We start from the raw sequence: 20,080 nt of genomic DNA, 5'->3' as shown, positions 1-20,080 counted from the left end.
CATTTAATGTTACTCCATTAATAGATTTTATCACTTTTTATCCTACCACAACAATGTGTATTTTCATATACATTATATTTAATAAAATGGGTTATGGGATATGGAATTAGGAAAGCATGGGTTTAGTACTATTTACATATTTTAATCAAAACAATTTTCTTAACAACATTGAAAAATAGAAACTTAAAGTTCTCTTAATTGTGTTTTTAGCCAGTTAGTGGTAAACAAATGCATGCCTTGGAAGTTAAACTCCCTCTAAAATGCGTCAGTTGAAAGTTTCTAACTAAAGTGTGTATCTCTGTTTTGTTCAAAAAATACATAAGTATGTCTGTCATTTCTGATACAAAATTCTACACTATCTTCAATAAATAAATAATAAAGCGATTCTGAAAAGTATGAAATGTAAACTTTGTTGTCCCTCCAACATACATTTTTTTCCAATTGCTTGAAACATTATAGTGGTCTTGTAGGAAATTATGATACAGACACTTCCCAGCACAGTTTACACTTATCACCATACTGTATCTAGCTATCCGTTATGAAGATATCCTAATTTCCTAATGGAAATCAATAAGACTTGTAGTGTTAGAGAACACCGCCTCTACAGGAAAGGTGGCAATCAGTACTGAAAGGACATGCAAGGAACATCAAAACCTAACAACAGGCTCCACAAGAACATTCACATGCTCATGAAACAGGTTGATACCTCCCATTTGGAAAGAAAGTCATTACAAAAATACCAGTGTATGCATGATAGGTAATGAGCAAAATGAACCCAAGCAGAACAAAGATGAATTTTACTCTTAGGGATCTACTCTTAGGTCCAGACTCAGCAAAGCACTTGCACATGTGCTTAAGGGAAACCAAGACGTTAGTGCACACTCAAAGCTGGGTGCCTTTACAAACAGGGAAAGTTTGCCGGATGTGGGCCTATATGTGCTTGTGTGTGTGCGTGTATATGTGCACACGTGTACGCACACCCAGAGTTAAATGCATACATAAATCCCAGCATTCCCCAAGGTGACAAGGCTTTTACTTTGGGGTTACCCACTCTGCACAATCACAGCAGTTCTCTCTCTGGTCACATCTGATATTATAGGCACCAAACCGATGATCAACCTGGCTTGCAACAAACACCTTTGTGAGCTACAGTGTGCTACTGCCCTGAAATCAATAACATGATGTCAAATACACTTAGGCACAGTACAATTTAATAACTGACCACCACTGATTGCTCTGCAAACTGGATACATTGGGGTAGAAATTAGCTTCCTGAGCTAGAGCCATGATTTTTTTTCTTCCCCATTGCAGGTGACAGATCATTCATCTGCATTCACACAGTTAAGCAGCAGTAGTAAAAGAAGTACTGAAGTGGTATAGCGCAACATTCAGCAGGGCTCTATATTCATCTTCACTTACTGTGCAAACATTTACAATCCTATAGAAAATAGAAATTTCCAAAGGTACCAAGTGGGGGGACTCTTCTAGAGTGCAATTCATCTCTGTGCAGAAGGCCTGTACATAGTTTATTTTCAGGGGCAAAGTGAGTCATGAAGTGGTATGCTAATAGAATCTTCTCTGTTTATAGATATAGATTATTATTTATTTTCTAAGTCTTTTCAGTACCGCCATAAAGGTCTTCAGAAGGTCAGTCAAAGATCTTCTTACCGCATAACTGCTCATTCAATTCACATAACATTTACACACTACTTTGCCAAGCAATAGGCACAAAATTCCTATGGGGCAAAATCTGCAGAAAGTATCCAAACATACCAACATTGCCCTCTTCATGTAAATTAAAGAGTAGGGTAACTGGAGCAAGCACAGCAACCTATGTGGTCTATCAGCCTTTCAGCCTGGAGCACAACGAACAACTAGGTTATTTCACAAACCCAGGAAACTAATGGTAAGTTCCACATAGAAACTGAGGGAGGTTTCCTCACAAAATTGGGATTCATTTTCCATCGAGAATTATCAAGGCACAAAGATGCTCCTGTTTGCTTTGATAACCCTCTTATGTGTGAAGGGCAAGCAGTAGTTTCATACCAAATGAATAACGACTTCGCGACAGCTTCTGCAGACGTCTATTGCAGTGAACTCAGACTAAAATAAAACATCGGTCCCTTTCCCTCTAAGGCTCATCAAACAATTGCAGGTCCAGTCGTACGACTATCTCTCCTGTTGGGACTTCATGCAGAAGGAGACACTTTGTAACTGGTCCCTTCGAACCCTGATCCTTCTTTATGTCTGCCACACGGATCTCTGTTCTGCCCAAAAAGTCTGAAATGCAAAAAGACAGAATGCTTAGAAATGAAACAACTGTTTTATATTGCAATAAAGTGCTAATTTGTGGAAGGAAGTAAGCTTCCATCTACACACAATAAAAGGAGATAACAAGTCTTCAGTCCACAGTATTTTTACAGTTGAAGCAGGCCACTGGCTGCCTATCTGCACGGAAGAGGATTTTATCTGGACCATATTAGGTGGCAGCAGCATTAGAAATAACTGACCCCCAAAGCAGAATAATCCACTACATATTTCACAGATGCCTTGCTTAAGTGGCTTGTTTATCTTGTGATATGTGGGGAAAAAGGCAAAAGGCTGCTCCACAGTTCAAACGGTGTAAGTCCTCTGGAGATGATAAAGCGAACAAGTGTATTACACTAGTGAGTATGTCAATGGGACAATTGGCACTGGCCACATGAATGAAAGTCTTAGAAAACAGTTCCTAAGAGATTAGGTCCCCAGTATATACTCTCTAATGCTCTGTATGTCTCCCCAAGGTTATCAAATCAGAAAAAGTCAGGAATTGTGAGTTCATTCCTGCCACTGTCATCACCTGCTACAGGGACCTGAAGACATTTCTCTTCCTCCTGCATTAATTTATCCATTTGCAAACAGTATCCTGAGTCCAATCTACAGACTTAGCAGAACTGCAAAGCACGCTTCCAGTATCATGAAGTTGCACGCAAAAAAACCCTCCAAAACCCAAAGGGAGCTTGATTCTCCTCGTCCTGATACAGGCATGACTGCACTGGGGAGGAAGGATGAGTCAGACCCTGGCTACGCAAAGGTGTTCACTACCCCAGCAGGCATGTGCATCATAGAAGGGAGATCCGAGAACAGCTTTGGAAGCGTAGCAGTCTCCTACTTACCATCTGGGGAGAACTGGTCCCTTTCGAACACTGTAATGCAGAGTACGTCCTGCTCGAGGTCTTTGATAAAGAATTGGCAGTTGGAGTTCCACTTCGGATTGAGGGTGTCCTGTATTGTCTTGGTAATGTGGCACTGAGAGCCCATGGTCACCTCACAGTACGGGTTACTCTTTCCTGGGAAGAAGGAAGCAAATAAAAGAGAGTAACCATGCTTTTAGGTGTGTGAATACCCTCTTGGCTCCTATTGTCAGCTAACGAAGGAAAGGTTGTGGCCTCTTTGCCATTTTAATAAACAGGGACACAACTCTGCAAGGTGCAGAGCACCTTCCACTACCATGATTTTAGGACTTTGTGGCTTTCTCCATGGTGGAAACTAAGCTTGCTTGAAACAAGTGCACGACAACTGTATGACTGCTGCTGAACTGCACAAAATCACCTCTATATATTTTAAGGTCATTAAAACTGCTTCATTAAGCAAAATCCATGTTTTGGACAGAGTTTCCCTTAAAATTAGTTTAACAAACGTGAATGTCTTCTTTATAGTGCATATTACGAAAAACCCAAGGCTCTTACCATGGGATCTGCAAGGTTTTAGTTCAATGCCTTCAACAACATTCACCATCAATCTCCCAATGCCTGTTGCTCTTTGTGAGCGAACTGTGGTTAAACAGAAGAAGAGAGACAAAAGTCACTATCATATATTCCTGCCCAGGGGCATTCTCACAAAAGAGGAGAATCCCTGCATCCCACGCTGTACCTAAGTAGGCCTTTTCCCTCTTCTTCTTTTCGGTCTCTATGTAAAGTTCTGAAGCAGCTTTAATTTTCTGAACCCAGGCAGTCCTTCAGAAGGAAAAGAAAAAAAATGTTGCAAAATACCATTTCCATTATGATCCCATTTTTCCTCATTAGAGTATAGCAGAAAAAACAAAACCAGCCTTCTTTCCACAACACTTGCAGTCTAAAGCTCTGACCCCATCCCAGGATCTGCTTTGCTCAAGCTCCCTGCTTAGAAGAGATCTTACTGAAATTCTTGGTACCTGCAGAGATTTAAACATCCCAAGCTAACAGATCTCATCACATCAAGAAAGCTCAAGAGAACCACAAACAGGTAAGGACTTGGGGAGAAATCAAATGGTGGAGATAACAGGCTTGTTCTTGCCAAGTCTTTTGCTTTACTACAATAAGCTAATTTATTGTAACTAGTAGAAAAAAGCCAGAGCATCTTCATTGCAGCGGTGGCTGGTTTTCTTGAACCTAGAGGTTTCATACCAGTGCCCTTCTGAGCCTCAAGACACATTAAGCATAACTCAGGGTGGAGTTTACAAGTGATGAGCGGTTTCCCTACTGATCCCTCAGCTCCCTTACAGGATGGGATCAGACTGTCACATACCCAGATCCTGGCTTCAGCAGCCACTCCTGGCCTGCTGGGTCCTACCGGGCCTCAAGCATTTAGAAGAGCGGCTGCAACACGCAGGAGAGCCTGAGGCATGGGTCAGGGTAAAACGAAAGCAGCTAGAAGTCGTGAATGCATTTTAACATCCCAGTGAGAGAGCTGCTGTTGCACAGTGAGCTGCAGCTCTTTGCACTGGCCTAGACTGGCATTTAAACACTCATCTGCACAGACAGCTTTTTGAGAAAACAAAACACTCAGGGGCAATTCTGTCTTCCAGGCCAACCCTAAAGTTAAGTAAATGGCAGCTTTGGAAGTGTATTAAGGACCAAATTTAGCCTATGATTAAATGGGCAAATTAATCATTCATTGATGCTAATTTTTTGTTTCTGATGTCGTTAATTAAAAGCAAGTAAATGACAAAAGCCTAGAGGTATCTCTCACCTGAAATTCTGCACTTATTTAGCAAGCAGTTCTGTTACAAATCAAAATCAATGGTTGTAAAGTCGTTTGACTGAAGTGCGTAAATTAGGAGAGCCGTCCTGGCCTCCTCTCTGTGGTGAATGGAGAGAGAGGCAGGCACCTCCAGAGGGCGTTCAGGACGTGAAGATCTAGCTGCCTCTTCCACTGATGGTATATAGTGCAGCCTGCCAAAGCTCCCACTGCAGGCACCTCACTGAACAGCCTCAAGGTAGCTGGGAGGAATGTGGTGCTGAGTTCAGACGTTTCTGATTACTGCAGTGGATGGCCTGACACAGAACATCTGATTATTGCAATAGTATGATCTGTGCAACAGATCCGAAGTTTAAAAGGCAATAGAGCTATGCCGATGTTCATCACCAAGGGTCTAAGCACTATGCTTGTTCATTCTGCGGCACAGAGGTGGAAAGAGCACCCCAAAGGATGAGTGGTATCCACTAAAGTACGATCTTTTGCAAGAGAAGTTACATGTACATAAAAAATAATGAAGTAAAATTCCACATCCTGCCAGGCAGGCAGGGAGCAAGGATGTCTTATACTTTTTTTATGCATTAGAATCGATAGGTGTAACACATTTACAAGCCAGCAAAATATTATACCTAAACTATGTTATATATACCTATATCCATATATAACTATGTTATATATGGGCACTTCTCTAATGGTTTCATTAGCTTTTGCTGGACTTGGAGTTTTCATTTTTTAACAAGTTATCTTTCAAGATTTTTATTTGTGCAGAGAAATCTTTTCAACATAAGTCAGTGTAATCCTGTCTTTCTAAGCTTGCCAGAGACAAAAATCACAAGGTGAAGTTTCAGGCTTGTCACTCTTTTGACTGTTTCAGTCTAAACTGACCAAGGTTAGTTTTAACCTTGTTTTCTCTGTTTAACCAGGTTTTCTCTGCTAGGTTTTTGCTTCAAGTTTTAAATTTGACCTGTTCCCGAATCTCATTCAACATATTGCCACACAAATGCTTGCACTGGCACAAAAACAGATGGCTGTTAACAGGGGAAGATAGGATTGCATCTTTTGGCTTCCTTATGACAGTATAAAATGTTCCATAAACATCAGCCCTCTTAACTATTTCACTATTGCTCTTACTAGAATCTGGGAAACATCATTATTTCTCCCTCCTTTTCATACAACAAATATCACAGTATTCTCAGGCACAGGGGATTCTCCAGATAGTCTTGTGACGAACTGCTTTGTAAAGGTTTCCATGGAGATCACTATGCATCTGTGTATCACATACATTTGCATCAGACTTCTCAATTCAGTACTAACATGGCCTGTGCAGGTACTTACCTCTCATTAATGCTTTCAGCCCGAAGTGTATAGACTCTGTCAATGTGGGAGATATGGAAGATGGGCTCATCTCCAGAGGGGTCTGTGGGTAATTTTACTAGTACCTCATTTAGAAAAATGGGCTGTAAAACATTAGGCAAAACCACAGTTCTATAGCACAAAATCTGAACAGTTACATTCAACACAGAGTAAATACAACAGTTTTCCTTTGTGCCTACTGTATCTTTTCTCTATTCTTCCTGCTTCCCATCTTTCTTCAGATCTGTCATTTTTTGAACTTGTTTATTACCAAAGACACAGGTGTCTCCAGAGCCTGGGAACACATTTTCGGAAGTAAGAGGGCAGCTTTACGGCGCATCCCAATCTCCCCTTTCCTGCAGGGGGCAGCAAACACTACTCCCTGCATCACTCCCGGATTGAAGAGGTTGTTTTGGAAGAGCTTCAAAAGAATGTTTTCTTATCTAGCTAAAGCTAACAACTAGTTTGTTCACTATCAGTCCCCGGAATCTCAAGCATATACCAAACCTTTCCTACTTCTTTTTATATGAAGGCTATTGACCACAGCACCAGTGCGGGAGCTGCTGCCTCCTGTACCAAGGTTAGAATACAGGTCACCATGTAAGGGTGATACTTACAGTTTTGTACATTTTATACTGAAGATTAGATTTGGGGCTGAAGACCTTGTCTGTGCCAGAAGAGCCAAGAGGTTTAATGATCTGAGTCAGAAGGAGGAAATCGTTGAACAGAAAGCCATACAGTTCCTTGTTACTCTTGGCTTTATAGAGTTTCCCACTGTGCAGAAACTTGCGCGGTCCCAAGCAGTTTGTAACAGAATTAAATACGAGTTGCTGCGAAAAGTAGAAGAAGAACAACAACGCACTGTATAAAGTAAAACAATCGAGGTTCCCCTGAAAGAGATCAAATATAGTTTTGAGTCCTAACATTGGCTTTAATTTGTGTCACAGGGATGATGAGCAATATGTCTCTCTTGCATATGATAAGCAGTGCAAGTCATAGGAAAGCTATACAAAATTAACTGTAAGGCAGCCCATCAGTTGCACTGGGCAAGTCCTGGACAATCAAAGAGAAGCCAAAAGCATCTGTGCCTCCTTTTGAATTTCTCTGCCACAAACAGGCATTCCCCTGAGTGAGAAATGAGGTGCCGATGACTTGTCCTAGATTAGCAGTAGTTATGCAAATGGCTTCTCCAAATACTCAAGCTTTCTCAACATGGACTACATGAATTAGCAAGTGCTTTTGCTCCCAGTATCCGAATTTAACCCATGAAAACATACTACAGGACTCCCAGATAACCTGTCTTTGTGTGCTCCAATACCTGGGTTTAGAGGACAGCTGCCAATCAGTGGCTGGGGTGGGAAGAATTTATGACTCATCTAGAGGTTGTTATCAGATAAGTAGCAGGCTTACCCTTCGATAGGTTTAATTTTTAGGCTTTTTTCCACTGGTCAGGGTTGCATGGTTCTTGCCATCCTAGCTGGCTGAGCAGGTAGATCTGGAGTGGTTCCTTTTACAGATTAGAAACATCTAAGCCAGAAGACTGGTGTAAGGCTTAACCACTCCATGCCACAGATGCAAGGCTGTTACTGACATTATCATGAAAGCAGCTGGTTCAAACAATATTTTTGGTGTTCCAGGGTCAGATATCATGTACAGAAGACAAATGAACCTGAATCTCTCTCACTTTGGATAGTAGTTATGCTTAAAAGATAGCTCCCAGTGACTTTCACTCTTCTGAAATTGTCATACATGTTTTTTTTCCTTGAAATGTTTAGACTCCATAAGATAAAAAAAGCATTTTTCCCAGTTTTTCCAGTATAAAGCAACCAATGCTTTTTTTTTTTTAACTTCTAGAACCAAAAACAATTTAAAATCAAGTTATGTTCTGTCTGCTTCTATTAGCATCACCAATAATAGGGAGGCCATCAAAAAGTCCTCTGTCCTCTTGTAGGACATACCAACATGATAATTCTTTTGCATTCTCACTAGAGAAGCTTGCCATGGTACCTTTCAAAATAATATGCAGTGGTAGACAAAATGACTTCTAAAGTCTAACAGTAAAGTCTAAAGATACACTTGGTCAGCATTTTTGAGCTTTCAATGCAAAGTCTTATCACAAAAAAATATTTTCTGTGATGAGCTTTAAAGCATCCCAGGATGGTCAGGTATAGCTTCAGGATGAGGTAACAGCAGTACAACAAACACTGTATTGTACAGAGCTACGAAGCTGGAAAGTTGCATTTAAAAATTGCAGCATTTAATCTGGCATTTGTCCAACGGCAGGAAACAAAAGCAGTGTTTATCAAATAGAAAGCAGTAACATGAGCCGCAAAAAGGATAACATGCATGAATGAAAGATAGCCAAAGAAAGATGGAAACATTGAAGATTAAAACATTAATGATTAAAGATTACATTATTTGATTACACTGTTTGTCCCTTGATGCAATGCTGCATGTGAGTCATGGTTTCTTCCTGACTGGTGGAGAAGCACACCCACATTTTGCATTTCTCTAGACAGTACACTGTTTACCTCAGACAGGCCTTCACATTGAACATGAGCCTGGATCCACTCCAGCCTATCTGAATTTTCCTTTTCCCGCACTCCTTCATTTACTTGAGAACATAATTCTTCTGCTTTCTCGAGAGCATGCTTCAAATGACTGTGGTCAGGGTGGTTTTCAGGAGTGTTTTCTATTATCTGCAGATAAATAAAATACATTAGCCTCTTCTGTTAGCTGTAGTTAAAAACATATTCATCTTTTCAGCCCTGTACTTTATTTCTTTATCAGAGATGGCCAATATGTTCCAAATTTCCCCTCTCCCCTTCCCCCCCCCCCCCCCCCCCCGCCTTGAAATACATGAAAAATAGGAGACAAACTCACGGCTTGGCTGTGAACAGCTGAAAAGAATGCCTGTCCGCAGAGCCTTTACCTCAGGACAGAGCTCACTCTTCTGACATAAGCATGCAAATTCTGGTCATACACAGAAATACATCCACGACTGATAAAGGAACCTCTGCACGCCAACATCCAATTTATAATTGGATGCTCTCCAGTTGGGCCAAGTTCACTAACATTATTCAGTACGCGTTAGACAGCAAATGAAAGTTAGCAAAGGGCTGTAAGTTATCCAGTAATGTAAGTTGCGTAGTAACATAACTTGCAACAATTTGGCATTCAGGGTTGCACGCTGAATGTCATTTACAAGACTAGGGGAAGGATTGGCACTGGGGAAAAAGGCAAAGACAGACGAGTGCAAGATTAACCCGTTACTCCTGTTTTCTCAATTCTGAACTTTCCATCGGGCTTTGACTACCTGCTGGTTCTTTCTGTGCAAGTCTCACTTCCGTTTGTAACAGAAATCCGGAGTCATTTTGTTGAAGCCTGATGAGTTACTGCTGATTTGCTCCAACATGATCGAGATAAAAGGACAGCCCCCATTCCCGCATCAGAAACCTGACACTGGCAAAGCTTGACACAGATAGGAAACTACTCTAATTAAGCTACAAGCAAAGCAGCATCAAAACCAGCATCTTTGCAAAAGAACGTACATTTTTAATTATTAGTGGGTATCTTGTTACCCGTTGCATAGGCTTTAGTAGAAAACTTGATAGTGGCATTCCTTTACAGCGAGGATCCATTGCTAACCTCTGAAACATTAGAGAGGTAAAATGGTGTTAGTTAGTTTGTTTAAAACACTGCAAAATAAGCTCCTCTAAGAAGGGAAAAGGTAAGACAACAAATGCTTCAGCTAAACTTATTCTTAGATCACAAACAACGTCAGAGTAGTAGAATTTCTTGCATTTTTCACACGTATTCTTCTCCTGTCTTGCCAGTACAGCATAAAGGCCTCTTCTTATTATTTATTAGTATGGGTACCAGCATGTTACTGCAAATGAAATATTTTATGGCACTATTGTACCTTGAAAAAATGTAGTCCTTCAATAAGTGCTTAAGTTCAAAAGTTCTTCATTCTAGCCCAACATCCAGCACTATTCTAAGACCGTGCTTTGGAAATCAACAAAATGATGATCTAAATGTACTGTGTATAAAATTCATGGTGATTGTTCCTTCTCTTACTTTAACAAACTCCTTGAACTCCGGGACTTCATCTGTCTTCTGCTGGATGAGGGCTGCCCCATTGAGCTGGCAGCTACAGAACCGAATGTAAGGCTGCATGTGGGGCAGCTGAGCCGTCAGGATGTCACCAATCATTTTCACTGGCATCTTTTCTCCAGACATCTTCTTACGCACACGCAATGCCCTAAACAAGAAAAGGTCATGTGTGTTTCACGAGTAACTAGACCACTTATGAATGATTCCCGATTTACAAAATAAATTATTTGATTCTTATTTGTTACTGAAACAAAGAGAGCCCTGAATAATAGAAGATCAGCCACAAGATTAACTCCGTATTGTACCAACATAATAATCAGGACTGCCCTCTCAGCCAACCTCATTTTTCCCTCTTGTGCTCAAAGTATTTTTTGAAATTAACTTGATGCAAAGCCAGATTAAAATGTCAGATCCTTGTTCATTCATTTAGAAAGAGAATACAGGTATGCTCTTGAATCAGGGATGGAAACCTTACTTCTATTTCATGTCCAAAGTTCTTCTAAGTTTTCAGCCTGGTTTCCTAAGGAAAGGGGATTTATTGTCATTGAGCTGGCTATGATTGCCTTGTCTCTGTTATAACTTCTGAACTCGTGGGTCATTTTCAAGCACATTTTATAAAAGAAGAGATATTTCAAAGCTATAAAATCTTTAAAAGTTCTGTGAAAATTAGCAGCTTTTCACCATTTAATGCAGGGGAGGGGGAATAGGAACTTTATTAATCCTGTTGCTTATGAACATGCAAGTTTTACTCGATTCTTATTCATTTCGTCTGGGCAGTCGCCAGATGAGCAATCTGTGTGCATGTACCTCCAGACCAGCCCCAGCATTTACTGTTTCTTGCTGAAGCAGCAGGAATGAGCGAGAAAGGTGTAAGCGGGAGGAGAGGATCCATCAGAAGCCACAGAGGATGGAGGGAGAAATAAGGGTACTTGCACTGTGTGGAGTTTCATAGTAGAGAGTTGGGGACAGTTGGAGATTGTGGTGCGGGGTACACCGGACACAAATCCATAGGAAACCAGGCTTTGTCGGTGCCACTTCTCACAAAACAGCTCATTCAGACGCGATAAGCCTACAATAACTAAAGGAATACATCAGCTAACTCGGAACAAGTGAGACAGAGATTACTATGCTTTGTTTTGCATTCACAGATAACTGGAACTGGGTATGGGCTGTGGCAGAGACAGAGCAAGTAAAAGAATATGAAAGGCTGTAGGTAGCCTTGACGGGCACCGCTCTTCAGGAGAGGCTGATCTTACTTTCAGGAGCACAAGTACACCAAGAGCAAAGAAAGTGCAAATACTGACTCACAAACAACTACTGGATTTTTCTCGACAACAAATAATTCCTAGTAAAGATCGTTAATATTTTGCTTTTTCCAACAAGGAAAAATGCATGGTGTTTTCAGCTACTATTTTCATAGGTGGCAAATATTCTCATGCAGCTAAAAGGAGAAGTGAAGGGAGAGACCCATGATTTTGTTATTGCTAAGTAGGGGGGGGAAACTTACTTCAGTAGTTTAATATTGCACATAATCAGCTCCTTCCAATTAACAAAAATCATAGCAACTTCTTTTTCTGTTAGCAGCTCAGATTCCATTAGTGGTTTCTGGAAGATCTACAGATTCAGAAAATTAAGCAATTTAGAAAGTATATGTTAAGTATATTCAAAGTGACTAAGATTGATGCTCACTTTCTTAGCCTGAAGGTGTGGAAATTTTACAACAAAGTAGTACCAGATACTCACTGGAACAGACTTTAAACATGCACTGCACCCTAGAGATCCATAGCATTTCCTAATAATGCATTTGTGAGCAGGATATTGCTTTAAAAGAGCAGGATCTAAATTTGTGTTCGTAGTGCCACTTATGGCAGGGATAATCTGTTTTAACCATGGGTATTTTATTCAGAGGTCTCCTGCAAAATATCCCAGGTCTACTCTGATAATACAACTGAAAGTACATTTTAGTTTGGACTCCTTTATGGTAGTTCTAATTTATCTGTTAGTGTCTCATTTGACTGTTTTGCCCCCCCCCCAAAAAAAAAAAAAAAAGAGAGAGAAAGAAAAGCGCCTTGCCCGCTGTTGAAGGGATTATCCATTCAGTTGCCTGTATGCATTCCTTTTTTTTTCCACTTAAGAGATGCACTTTATAACATTAAAAAAATAATAATAAGAAGAAAAAATGAATAACTGGGTGTCACTGTGAAACTGGCACAAAATGTGCTTTAAGTTTTAAGAAGTTACACGTGAGAAATAAACATTCAAATTCAGGAGCGGAAAGTTTGCCAGGATAATTTAAACATTGGTGTTTCAGTAACATATGGGCTTATTAGTTACACCCACACCCAGACACATACACACACACACATAAAAATATATATATATATATATATCAACTGAATGCAGATCCTTCCTAGGCAGTCAAACATGGCAGTGATACCAAAGAAAGAATCCCTTCGCACAGTGAAGTTATTGCTCTAATTTACTTTTAGAAGATGAGTGAATAAAACCTGACCCTAAAGCTGCTGTGCGTGCTTACCTCCGTCACCAGCTGCAGATCATTTACGTAGTTCTCTTCCGTGACGATGAGTTCATGGATGTATCCCTGCCTTTTTCTTTCGGTAGGTGTCAGCATATCCAGAAGATGCAAGTCTGCACACCCTGGAAAACACAAAAGGATTGTAGATTTTACTTATAGCCATTTGCAAATCCATACAGATCTGCCGTAGTTCAAATAATGTTTACTGAACAGTAACTACTGCCTCTTCATTTAACTAATAATTCACATGTAATAGCACAAAGCTATTAAAAAAAAAAAAAAAAAAAAAAAAAGAACAAGGCCTTTCTAAATGATGATTTATTATTAAAGCAAGTGAATGAGGATCTCATTTTAATGAAAGCGTGTGGTCTGGAAGCGACTATGTTAGACTTCTCTGTGACACTGGCAGGACTGCTAAAAGAGTGTTTTCTTTGGTGGCAAAGCTTAAAAGTCTCCTTTCACAGAATGATAGAATCAGTAAGGTTGGAAGGGAGCTCTGGAGATCATCTAGTCCAACCTCCCTGCTCAGCAGGGTCACCTACAGCATGTTGGACAGGGTTGCATCCAGACAGGCCTTGAAGATCTCCAGAGAAGGAGACTCCACAACCTCTCTGGGCAACCTGGTCCAGTTCTTTGCATACGAAGGTAATAGTTTGAAAATACTTCCTCTATTTTTCCCCTTCCTGAATGCAATTCAGGAGGTGATTCTTCACTGTGCCACTAGCGAGGTCTGCATGTATCAGTGCTGAGTCGTTCATGAACATGCTTTGGGATGCCCTGCTTCGACTAATCTGTGCTCCAGAAAAAGTAATGGTAATTTGGGGGAAAGGAAGGGAGGAAAAAAAAAAAAAGAGAGAGAGAGAGAGAGAGAGAGAGATATGCCTAGACAGTCACGATAGCTTCCACTGTACTTAAAAAGCTGAAAACAAAACAGATCAGAAGTCTAAGCACACTGGGATGCTCCTTTGAGGTCCTATATATTGCAGTTCTTTCAAAGAGGCACTCTACACTTTTTTTTTTTTTTGAAATAAAAAGGTAGAGTCTGAGAATTATCAACTAAAATGACCCCTATTTAACGCCAAAATAATCAAAAAGTTGCGCACCTTCCAAAACCTTCAATTCTGCTTAATAAATGAGCACTTTCAAAGCCTTTTCTTAGTTATCACATAAAGTAAATCAAGTCTAAACCAGACTTGGCTTTCTCTGTGCACTGTCAACTTCATTAAAAATGAACAAAGTGCTTAACTATTTTTTCTCTAGAGCCTGGGGAAGTTTACTCTTCAAAGATGCTGATGATCTTGGTTTGAAGTCTTATTTCCAACCACCGACATTTTAGAGGAAGCATTTAACATTTTCAATTATAATATTTTACTGGCTACTTTGACAAAAAGTCAATTGGGATTTAAATGAGCTACTCTGAATTTTAATAAATTATGTCTTCTCACACTAAATATTTGATAAAATAACCTACCAGAGCAGAATATGTAGCAGAGACTTTTCTAATACTGGATTTTTTTTTCCACTAGGTGAAGAAGTAGCAAGATTTTTCCCCTTTTTATATAAGAAACAAACAAACAAAAAAATCCTGCATTCTTCTTCAAGTCGAACTGTGAGGCCAAAGGGCTCTAACTATTTTTTCAGGGAAGCCAAAGTACTGTGTAAAGTACTTTTATAAATGTCTAAATTCCACTCACAGCTGTAATAATATCATTGACGAATTCAACTTAGCTATAAGAGACTCCTAGAAGGGAGTATAAAACGCCCTTGATATCAGACGTTTGCACTGACAAATGAAAAGTTCTGTTATAGATAAAGTAGAGGACCTCACTTCAGGACCTCAATTGCAAACATTCCTAATTTAAAGCACACAGTCCCTCACGTATACAGCTATTCAGGTACATAAAATTAGGCACTGGATTTTGTCTTTTTAGTTGATAGAGTGCCCCATTTGCTTTCATATTTTCTCTCCTACTCTGAAAAGGACGGTGTTGGATTCTATCTGAAAGGTTGGAGAAGCTGAATTTGAGCCCTTAACTACAAAATAGCGAGTAAATTCAGAATAGAATGGGGAAATCACAATAGCCAATCCAATGTATTCACAGTGCAGTGAATATTCAAATTTCTGTCCTCTGACTGCATGTATGAATCCAAGCAGAGGTGCTCACATACGCTCACCAGACTGGGCATTTACTCTCTCGGCACCTACAGAGCCACCTTACAAACACTGTAACTAGAAATCTGTGCCAATCTGTTTGGACCAAACTGGAGAAATGTAAAACAAACAAACAAACAAAAAAACTAAAAAATTAATGTCTTGTTCCTTTTCCTTCAGGACCCTGAAAACATGGGTACATGGGTCATTCTAAACGAATCAGTAAGCTTGAAAGCAATAGGCAAGTGGTTCTGCTTCGATGGAAGGAGCTCTGCCATGGGACCCAGTGGTTCAGTATGTGGGCACCACTTTTAACGCCTTCTCCTCCGCGGAGGCTGTTCCTGAACATCGCCGTCGGGGTGCTGAGAACACTCCATTCTAAACACCCCGACAGCCAGATTTCACAGCAAACTTCACACTGGCCCAGGCTGCAACGGCAACGTTGCAGCAGACAAGAAGCGGTTCCGTTACAGGTAACCAGAAGCAGTACAGAAGTATTTCACAGGTTTCCCCCGAATCACGAAGCAGGGAAAATAGCCCTCCTGGCCTGACAACCGTGTCCCTCCGCTCAGAATAATTACAGCGTCTCACCAGGCTCCTCCTTCTTGGCTTATCAGCTAACTTCAGACACAACTATCAATTTCCAGAAAACATCCTGTGGGATACATCCACTGCTGGAAGCCTATTTCAAGCCTTCGCTGAGGACAACTTGTACTCTAGTGATCAAACTGATCTTTCCATCTCTAGCTTCTGTGATGCCAAATCCCATTTCACACCTATTTTCAACAATTTCAGCCTATTTAGAATATCTTAACTGGACCAGTATGCCCATTATCAGTAGAATACAGCACTCCCTCTATAGTTGCTCACAATTTTTTGTTCTGGAAAGGAGGGAAGTAGGATCTAGGAACAAGTCTGGGAAGCCCCACTTGCAAAATATTACATGTTACTTTGTTTTGCCAAAGCAAGTCACTAGCAACACATCTCCTCCCTGTCACATCAATCAGCTCTTATCAGACCCCTGCCAATCCAGACGAGCCAAACAACAGATCTAGGATCGTTTTTAGCAGTTTTCTTTTTCCTTTTTTTCTTTTTCTTTTTATCCTAGAACACACCTAAGTGTCAAAGACTAGCCTCGCAGTATTCAACAATATACACTTGTGATACATTACCATCATCTTCATTTTGCAATAGCAAAATCTTTCTGCAGTGCTTTAGGTAAATACTTTTACCTACCCTGAAACAATATGTTTTAGTATTATAACAAGGGAAGAAGAGGAAGAGGAGAGGCGAGGTGGTAGAGAAGGAAACCAACTAAATCCTTTTAGAAATAAACCGAACATGTCTAGCACTCCCTTTTCAGAATCTACTAGGACAAGAATAAAATCATACGTGTGAGGGCAGGGATGCATCTAAAAATGTAAATTAGCAGAGTTTACAGATTCCTGGATTGTTTTATAGCACATCAGGAAACTTTAAATTTCACTCGAGTTACGGCCCAGGACTTATCTTGAACCTTTGAGCGCCGTATAGTAGTAACAGATCGGTCAAAGCATCAGCCACAGATCCAAGCTGAACCAAATGCACAACCTAACCTTGCGTTGTCTTCAGAAAAAATAAAGATGTTGTATAGGTACTTCCCATGGAGTCAGAAATGTGGCAACTCTTATTCTAAAAGTTCAAACCATTTAACAAGAAAAATTTTACTGATTTTTCACTTCCTTAGCCAGACCTCTAGCCACTGTCTTTCCTGGCTTCAAGTCTTCCCCTAGAAAAGAGTTTAAGGTGAAGGAATCAATCCAGATCGATTGAAACCACTCATCTGGATCCAAAATTACTCCAACGTATGAAAAAGCTCAGCACAGGAAACTACACGTGGCAGAGATAAATGTGAATTAGGTTTCAGCCAACTAGGCCAGGGCACAGACAACCTTTGTCTGCGACACCGGTTTGAGCCAGGGTCAGACTAGTTGCTGTCAGTGCTGGCACGAGGCCACGGCTCTATCCTGGTGGGCATGAGCTGGACCAGCAGCATCGGTTCAGTACTCTGTGGGGACAAACTGGTACTTCGACAGGCTAACACAGAAGTCAGAAAGGGAACAAAATACAAGCCTAGAGCTTCCTTCTTGCTGCCAGGTACAGCTATTGCCCAGGGGGCAGAAGGCAAAAAGGTAGGAAGGATGAGAAGAAAGAAATGGGAAATTTTAGGCTAGAAAACAGAGCCAAACCCTGTGATCAAGCGGCACAATGAGGCTAACGGGAATCCTACGCCTCCTCAAAGCGACATTCACTTGCTGTAGAACAGCTGCGCAACACAAACTTCTTGACATGTCAACAACCAAACAACTAGCTTTTCCATGAAATAGTTAATCTAAATAATTCCACAAGATTAAACCTTTTCTAAAATATGACTTCTACTTCTGTGTTGCTCCATAGGGTTAATAAAAATTTCAGAAGAAGAGTTACAGGTTTGATTGGAGTTAGTTTCAGGCTCTACAAGACTTCACGATCCAAATTTTTGTGCTGAAGAGAAGCATTACAGGACAACAGAGTTTTGTTTGTCTTTTAAGAAGTTTCCAAATTAAGATGAGGGGAGGCAACAATCAGTTATGAAACTTATTTTCACTGGAGAAATTTGTTGCCTATATCAAAATTACGCTTACATATGTTGTTAACACTACCAGGTCAAGCCAGGCAGTTAAGGGAACTCACAATTTCTACTCATGTGAACAACAAAATAAATCCTTATTCAGAGTAAAATATTTCCTTTGCAAGCTATCAAAGGACAGGTAGAAAAGCCCATAAAAATCTATATCCAGGGAATAAAGTCTTCATGAAAAAAATCTGCATATCTAACTGCATCCAAGACAACCTTCTGAAACCATTCTTTCAGGTTTTAGAATCAAAAGATCATCTTAGCTTCTCTTTTTAGTTGAGTAGCAGCTTGTTATCCAGTTGTCTGTGTAAATACACTTAGCTTGTAATAGGGTAATTCAACTTACTTCACACTGATTAGATACCATTCGAGATACGTTGTTCCTGGACTTACTGAGGTTGTCTAAAAAACTTAAAATAATAACATATTATAGTTATAGAACTCTATATACAGAGCTATTTATCAAGAAGTTAAATAGTTAGAAATAAGAATCCTGGTAAATTAAACCAGACTGCTTTAAAAAAACAGATCAAAACCAAAACATGCAGTTACTTTGTTGCCTTACAGTAAGGTTATGGCAATAGACTGCTTAAAAATGAGCTGAACTCAGGGGGAATGAAGGAGATACCACTGAACCACCAAAGAGTTGAAACTATTAAGTAAAATGGATTCAGAATATTAAACAAACCATTTCTGATCATTTTTGAAAACATCTTAGATTCAGAGTTTTCTCTGACAGATTTAAAGTATTAACAACCCCCCTGAAAGCACATGGGTAGAAATTCTTCCTCAGCAGCTGAATAAAGAGGAAATTCTTCTTAAGATAAATAGAAAAAAGATTGTGAAGAAAAAAACCCACCACCACTTACAGTGGTCTCTAAATCCAGTCTCCTCTATATCCCTCAAGTGACAGCTCCTTTTCTTGATCTCCTGGTCCAAAGGCAAAAGATACTTAGCAAATCAGGATTAATATAAAGAATGCACTCAACTGATCGGGCAGCAGTGAGATTGCTCTCTTTTCTAAATGCTGACTTAAAATATAAATAAAATTAAAAATCAGCCAAGAGGTTTCTTATCTGTGTTTACGTAACTCTTCTTTCAGTCTGATTAGTGCCTTTTGGCTTTGCAGCCACAAATCCAGGCACCCAAGAAATAAGAGTGCGGGTGCATTTCCATCACAGGAGACAAGAGTTTCTTTTGTTTTGTTTTGTTTTTAATACATTTGATTGCTGCAGTAAAGATGTGTGGCTTTGGGATGGGACTATGTGGCTTTGGAGGTTAAAAACTTTTCAGGTGAACCAGTAAGGAGAAGAGGAAGTCAAAACTGGATTGAGATACTACCCTGACAAACTATTCTTTTTGATGGAAATAATCTATTTTCTTTATTAAAGAATTGCTTTCATATTCCTTTTCTCATATACAAAAGAAATCCCCACAGGTAACAATGAATATGTGCAATATTTTGTTCTTACATGCTACTCAAGGCAAGTAACTGTTATGAGGCACATTAAACATTACTATGCTGATCATTTATGCAGTACATTTGAGAACTTCGATATTGAAGTAAACAAGCATTATAGGTACTTCAACAATGTATTTCAAGATAAACTGCAATGGTTTGAATACCTTTATCCAGGACATTTTAAATGTGTTTTGCATTTTTTGTGAGTCAACTGTTCTCAACAATAGACTGATTTATAAAGCTGCTGCTGTGCTGAGTAACGCACAATACTCTTCTGTATGAGAGCTCTTGGCAAAGCATATACCAGTGTGTGTGTCTACAGAAGGATAACTTCAGACTGGTCTTTCAGTTCAATGGTAAACTGACCCCAGGAACTTTTAGGGCACTGTGACTTTGAAAATCTTTTATGAGACAACATTCTCCACATTTGTAAGAAGCATGTTAGAAAACATGTAGCCTGCAGATATTATAATAGTTTTATTTTTCTTCTCATTTAAAGTAATGCAAAAAAGAAAAAAGAAAAAGTAGCATCTGAATTCCCTATATCCAAGTTATTATTATTCCCAAGTTATTGCCAATATTTAGAGCAAATGTGTTTCTGGCCTGAAGGCCTAAAAAAATAAACTATCCCTTAGGGCAAATGCTTTTAGTCAAGTTATAAATCTTTTAACACAACCATTCATTACGGTAATGCAGAGATATCCCTTCATTAAAATAACATTTTAATGCACGAAATATTGAAATAGTGGAATAAAGTAACAATGGTGGAATGAAATTTGGCTACATTGTTCTCAGCAAACAAAACAACAG

The 20,080-nt window shown here is 39.7% G+C and overlaps 1 protein-coding gene across 4 annotated transcripts in view; it reads right to left on the bottom strand.

The window, feature by feature from the left end:
- ITSN1 (intersectin 1) overlaps positions 1-20,080 on the bottom strand; it is a 137,321-nt gene continuing 117,241 nt past the window's right edge. For 3 of the 4 annotated variants that reach the window (XM_062598647.1, XM_062598658.1, XM_062598668.1), the window contains 11 exons: positions 13,001-13,122; positions 11,972-12,078; positions 10,429-10,612; positions 9,900-9,998; positions 8,880-9,047; positions 6,966-7,178; positions 6,331-6,452; positions 3,913-3,995; positions 3,729-3,812; positions 3,156-3,329; positions 1-2,280 (listed from right to left, as the gene is read on the bottom strand). In XM_062598647.1, coding sequence (XP_062454631.1) covers positions 2,132-2,280; positions 3,156-3,329; positions 3,729-3,812; positions 3,913-3,995; positions 6,331-6,452; positions 6,966-7,178; positions 8,880-9,047; positions 9,900-9,998; positions 10,429-10,612; positions 11,972-12,078; positions 13,001-13,122 — 1,505 coding nt within the window. In that variant the 3' untranslated portion in view covers positions 1-2,131. Of the gene's footprint in view, positions 2,281-3,155; positions 3,330-3,728; positions 3,813-3,912; positions 3,996-6,330; positions 6,453-6,965; positions 7,179-8,879; positions 9,048-9,899; positions 9,999-10,428; positions 10,613-11,971; positions 12,079-13,000; positions 13,123-20,080 lie in introns of those variants that run through there. The other variant, XM_062598678.1, reaches the window with a different exon arrangement.

This window comes from Rhea pennata, chromosome 1 (assembly GCF_028389875.1).
Source record: "Rhea pennata isolate bPtePen1 chromosome 1, bPtePen1.pri, whole genome shotgun sequence".
NCBI lineage: Eukaryota > Metazoa > Chordata > Aves > Rheiformes > Rheidae > Rhea > Rhea pennata.
This window is presented reverse-complemented; position numbering and strand designations above follow the sequence as displayed.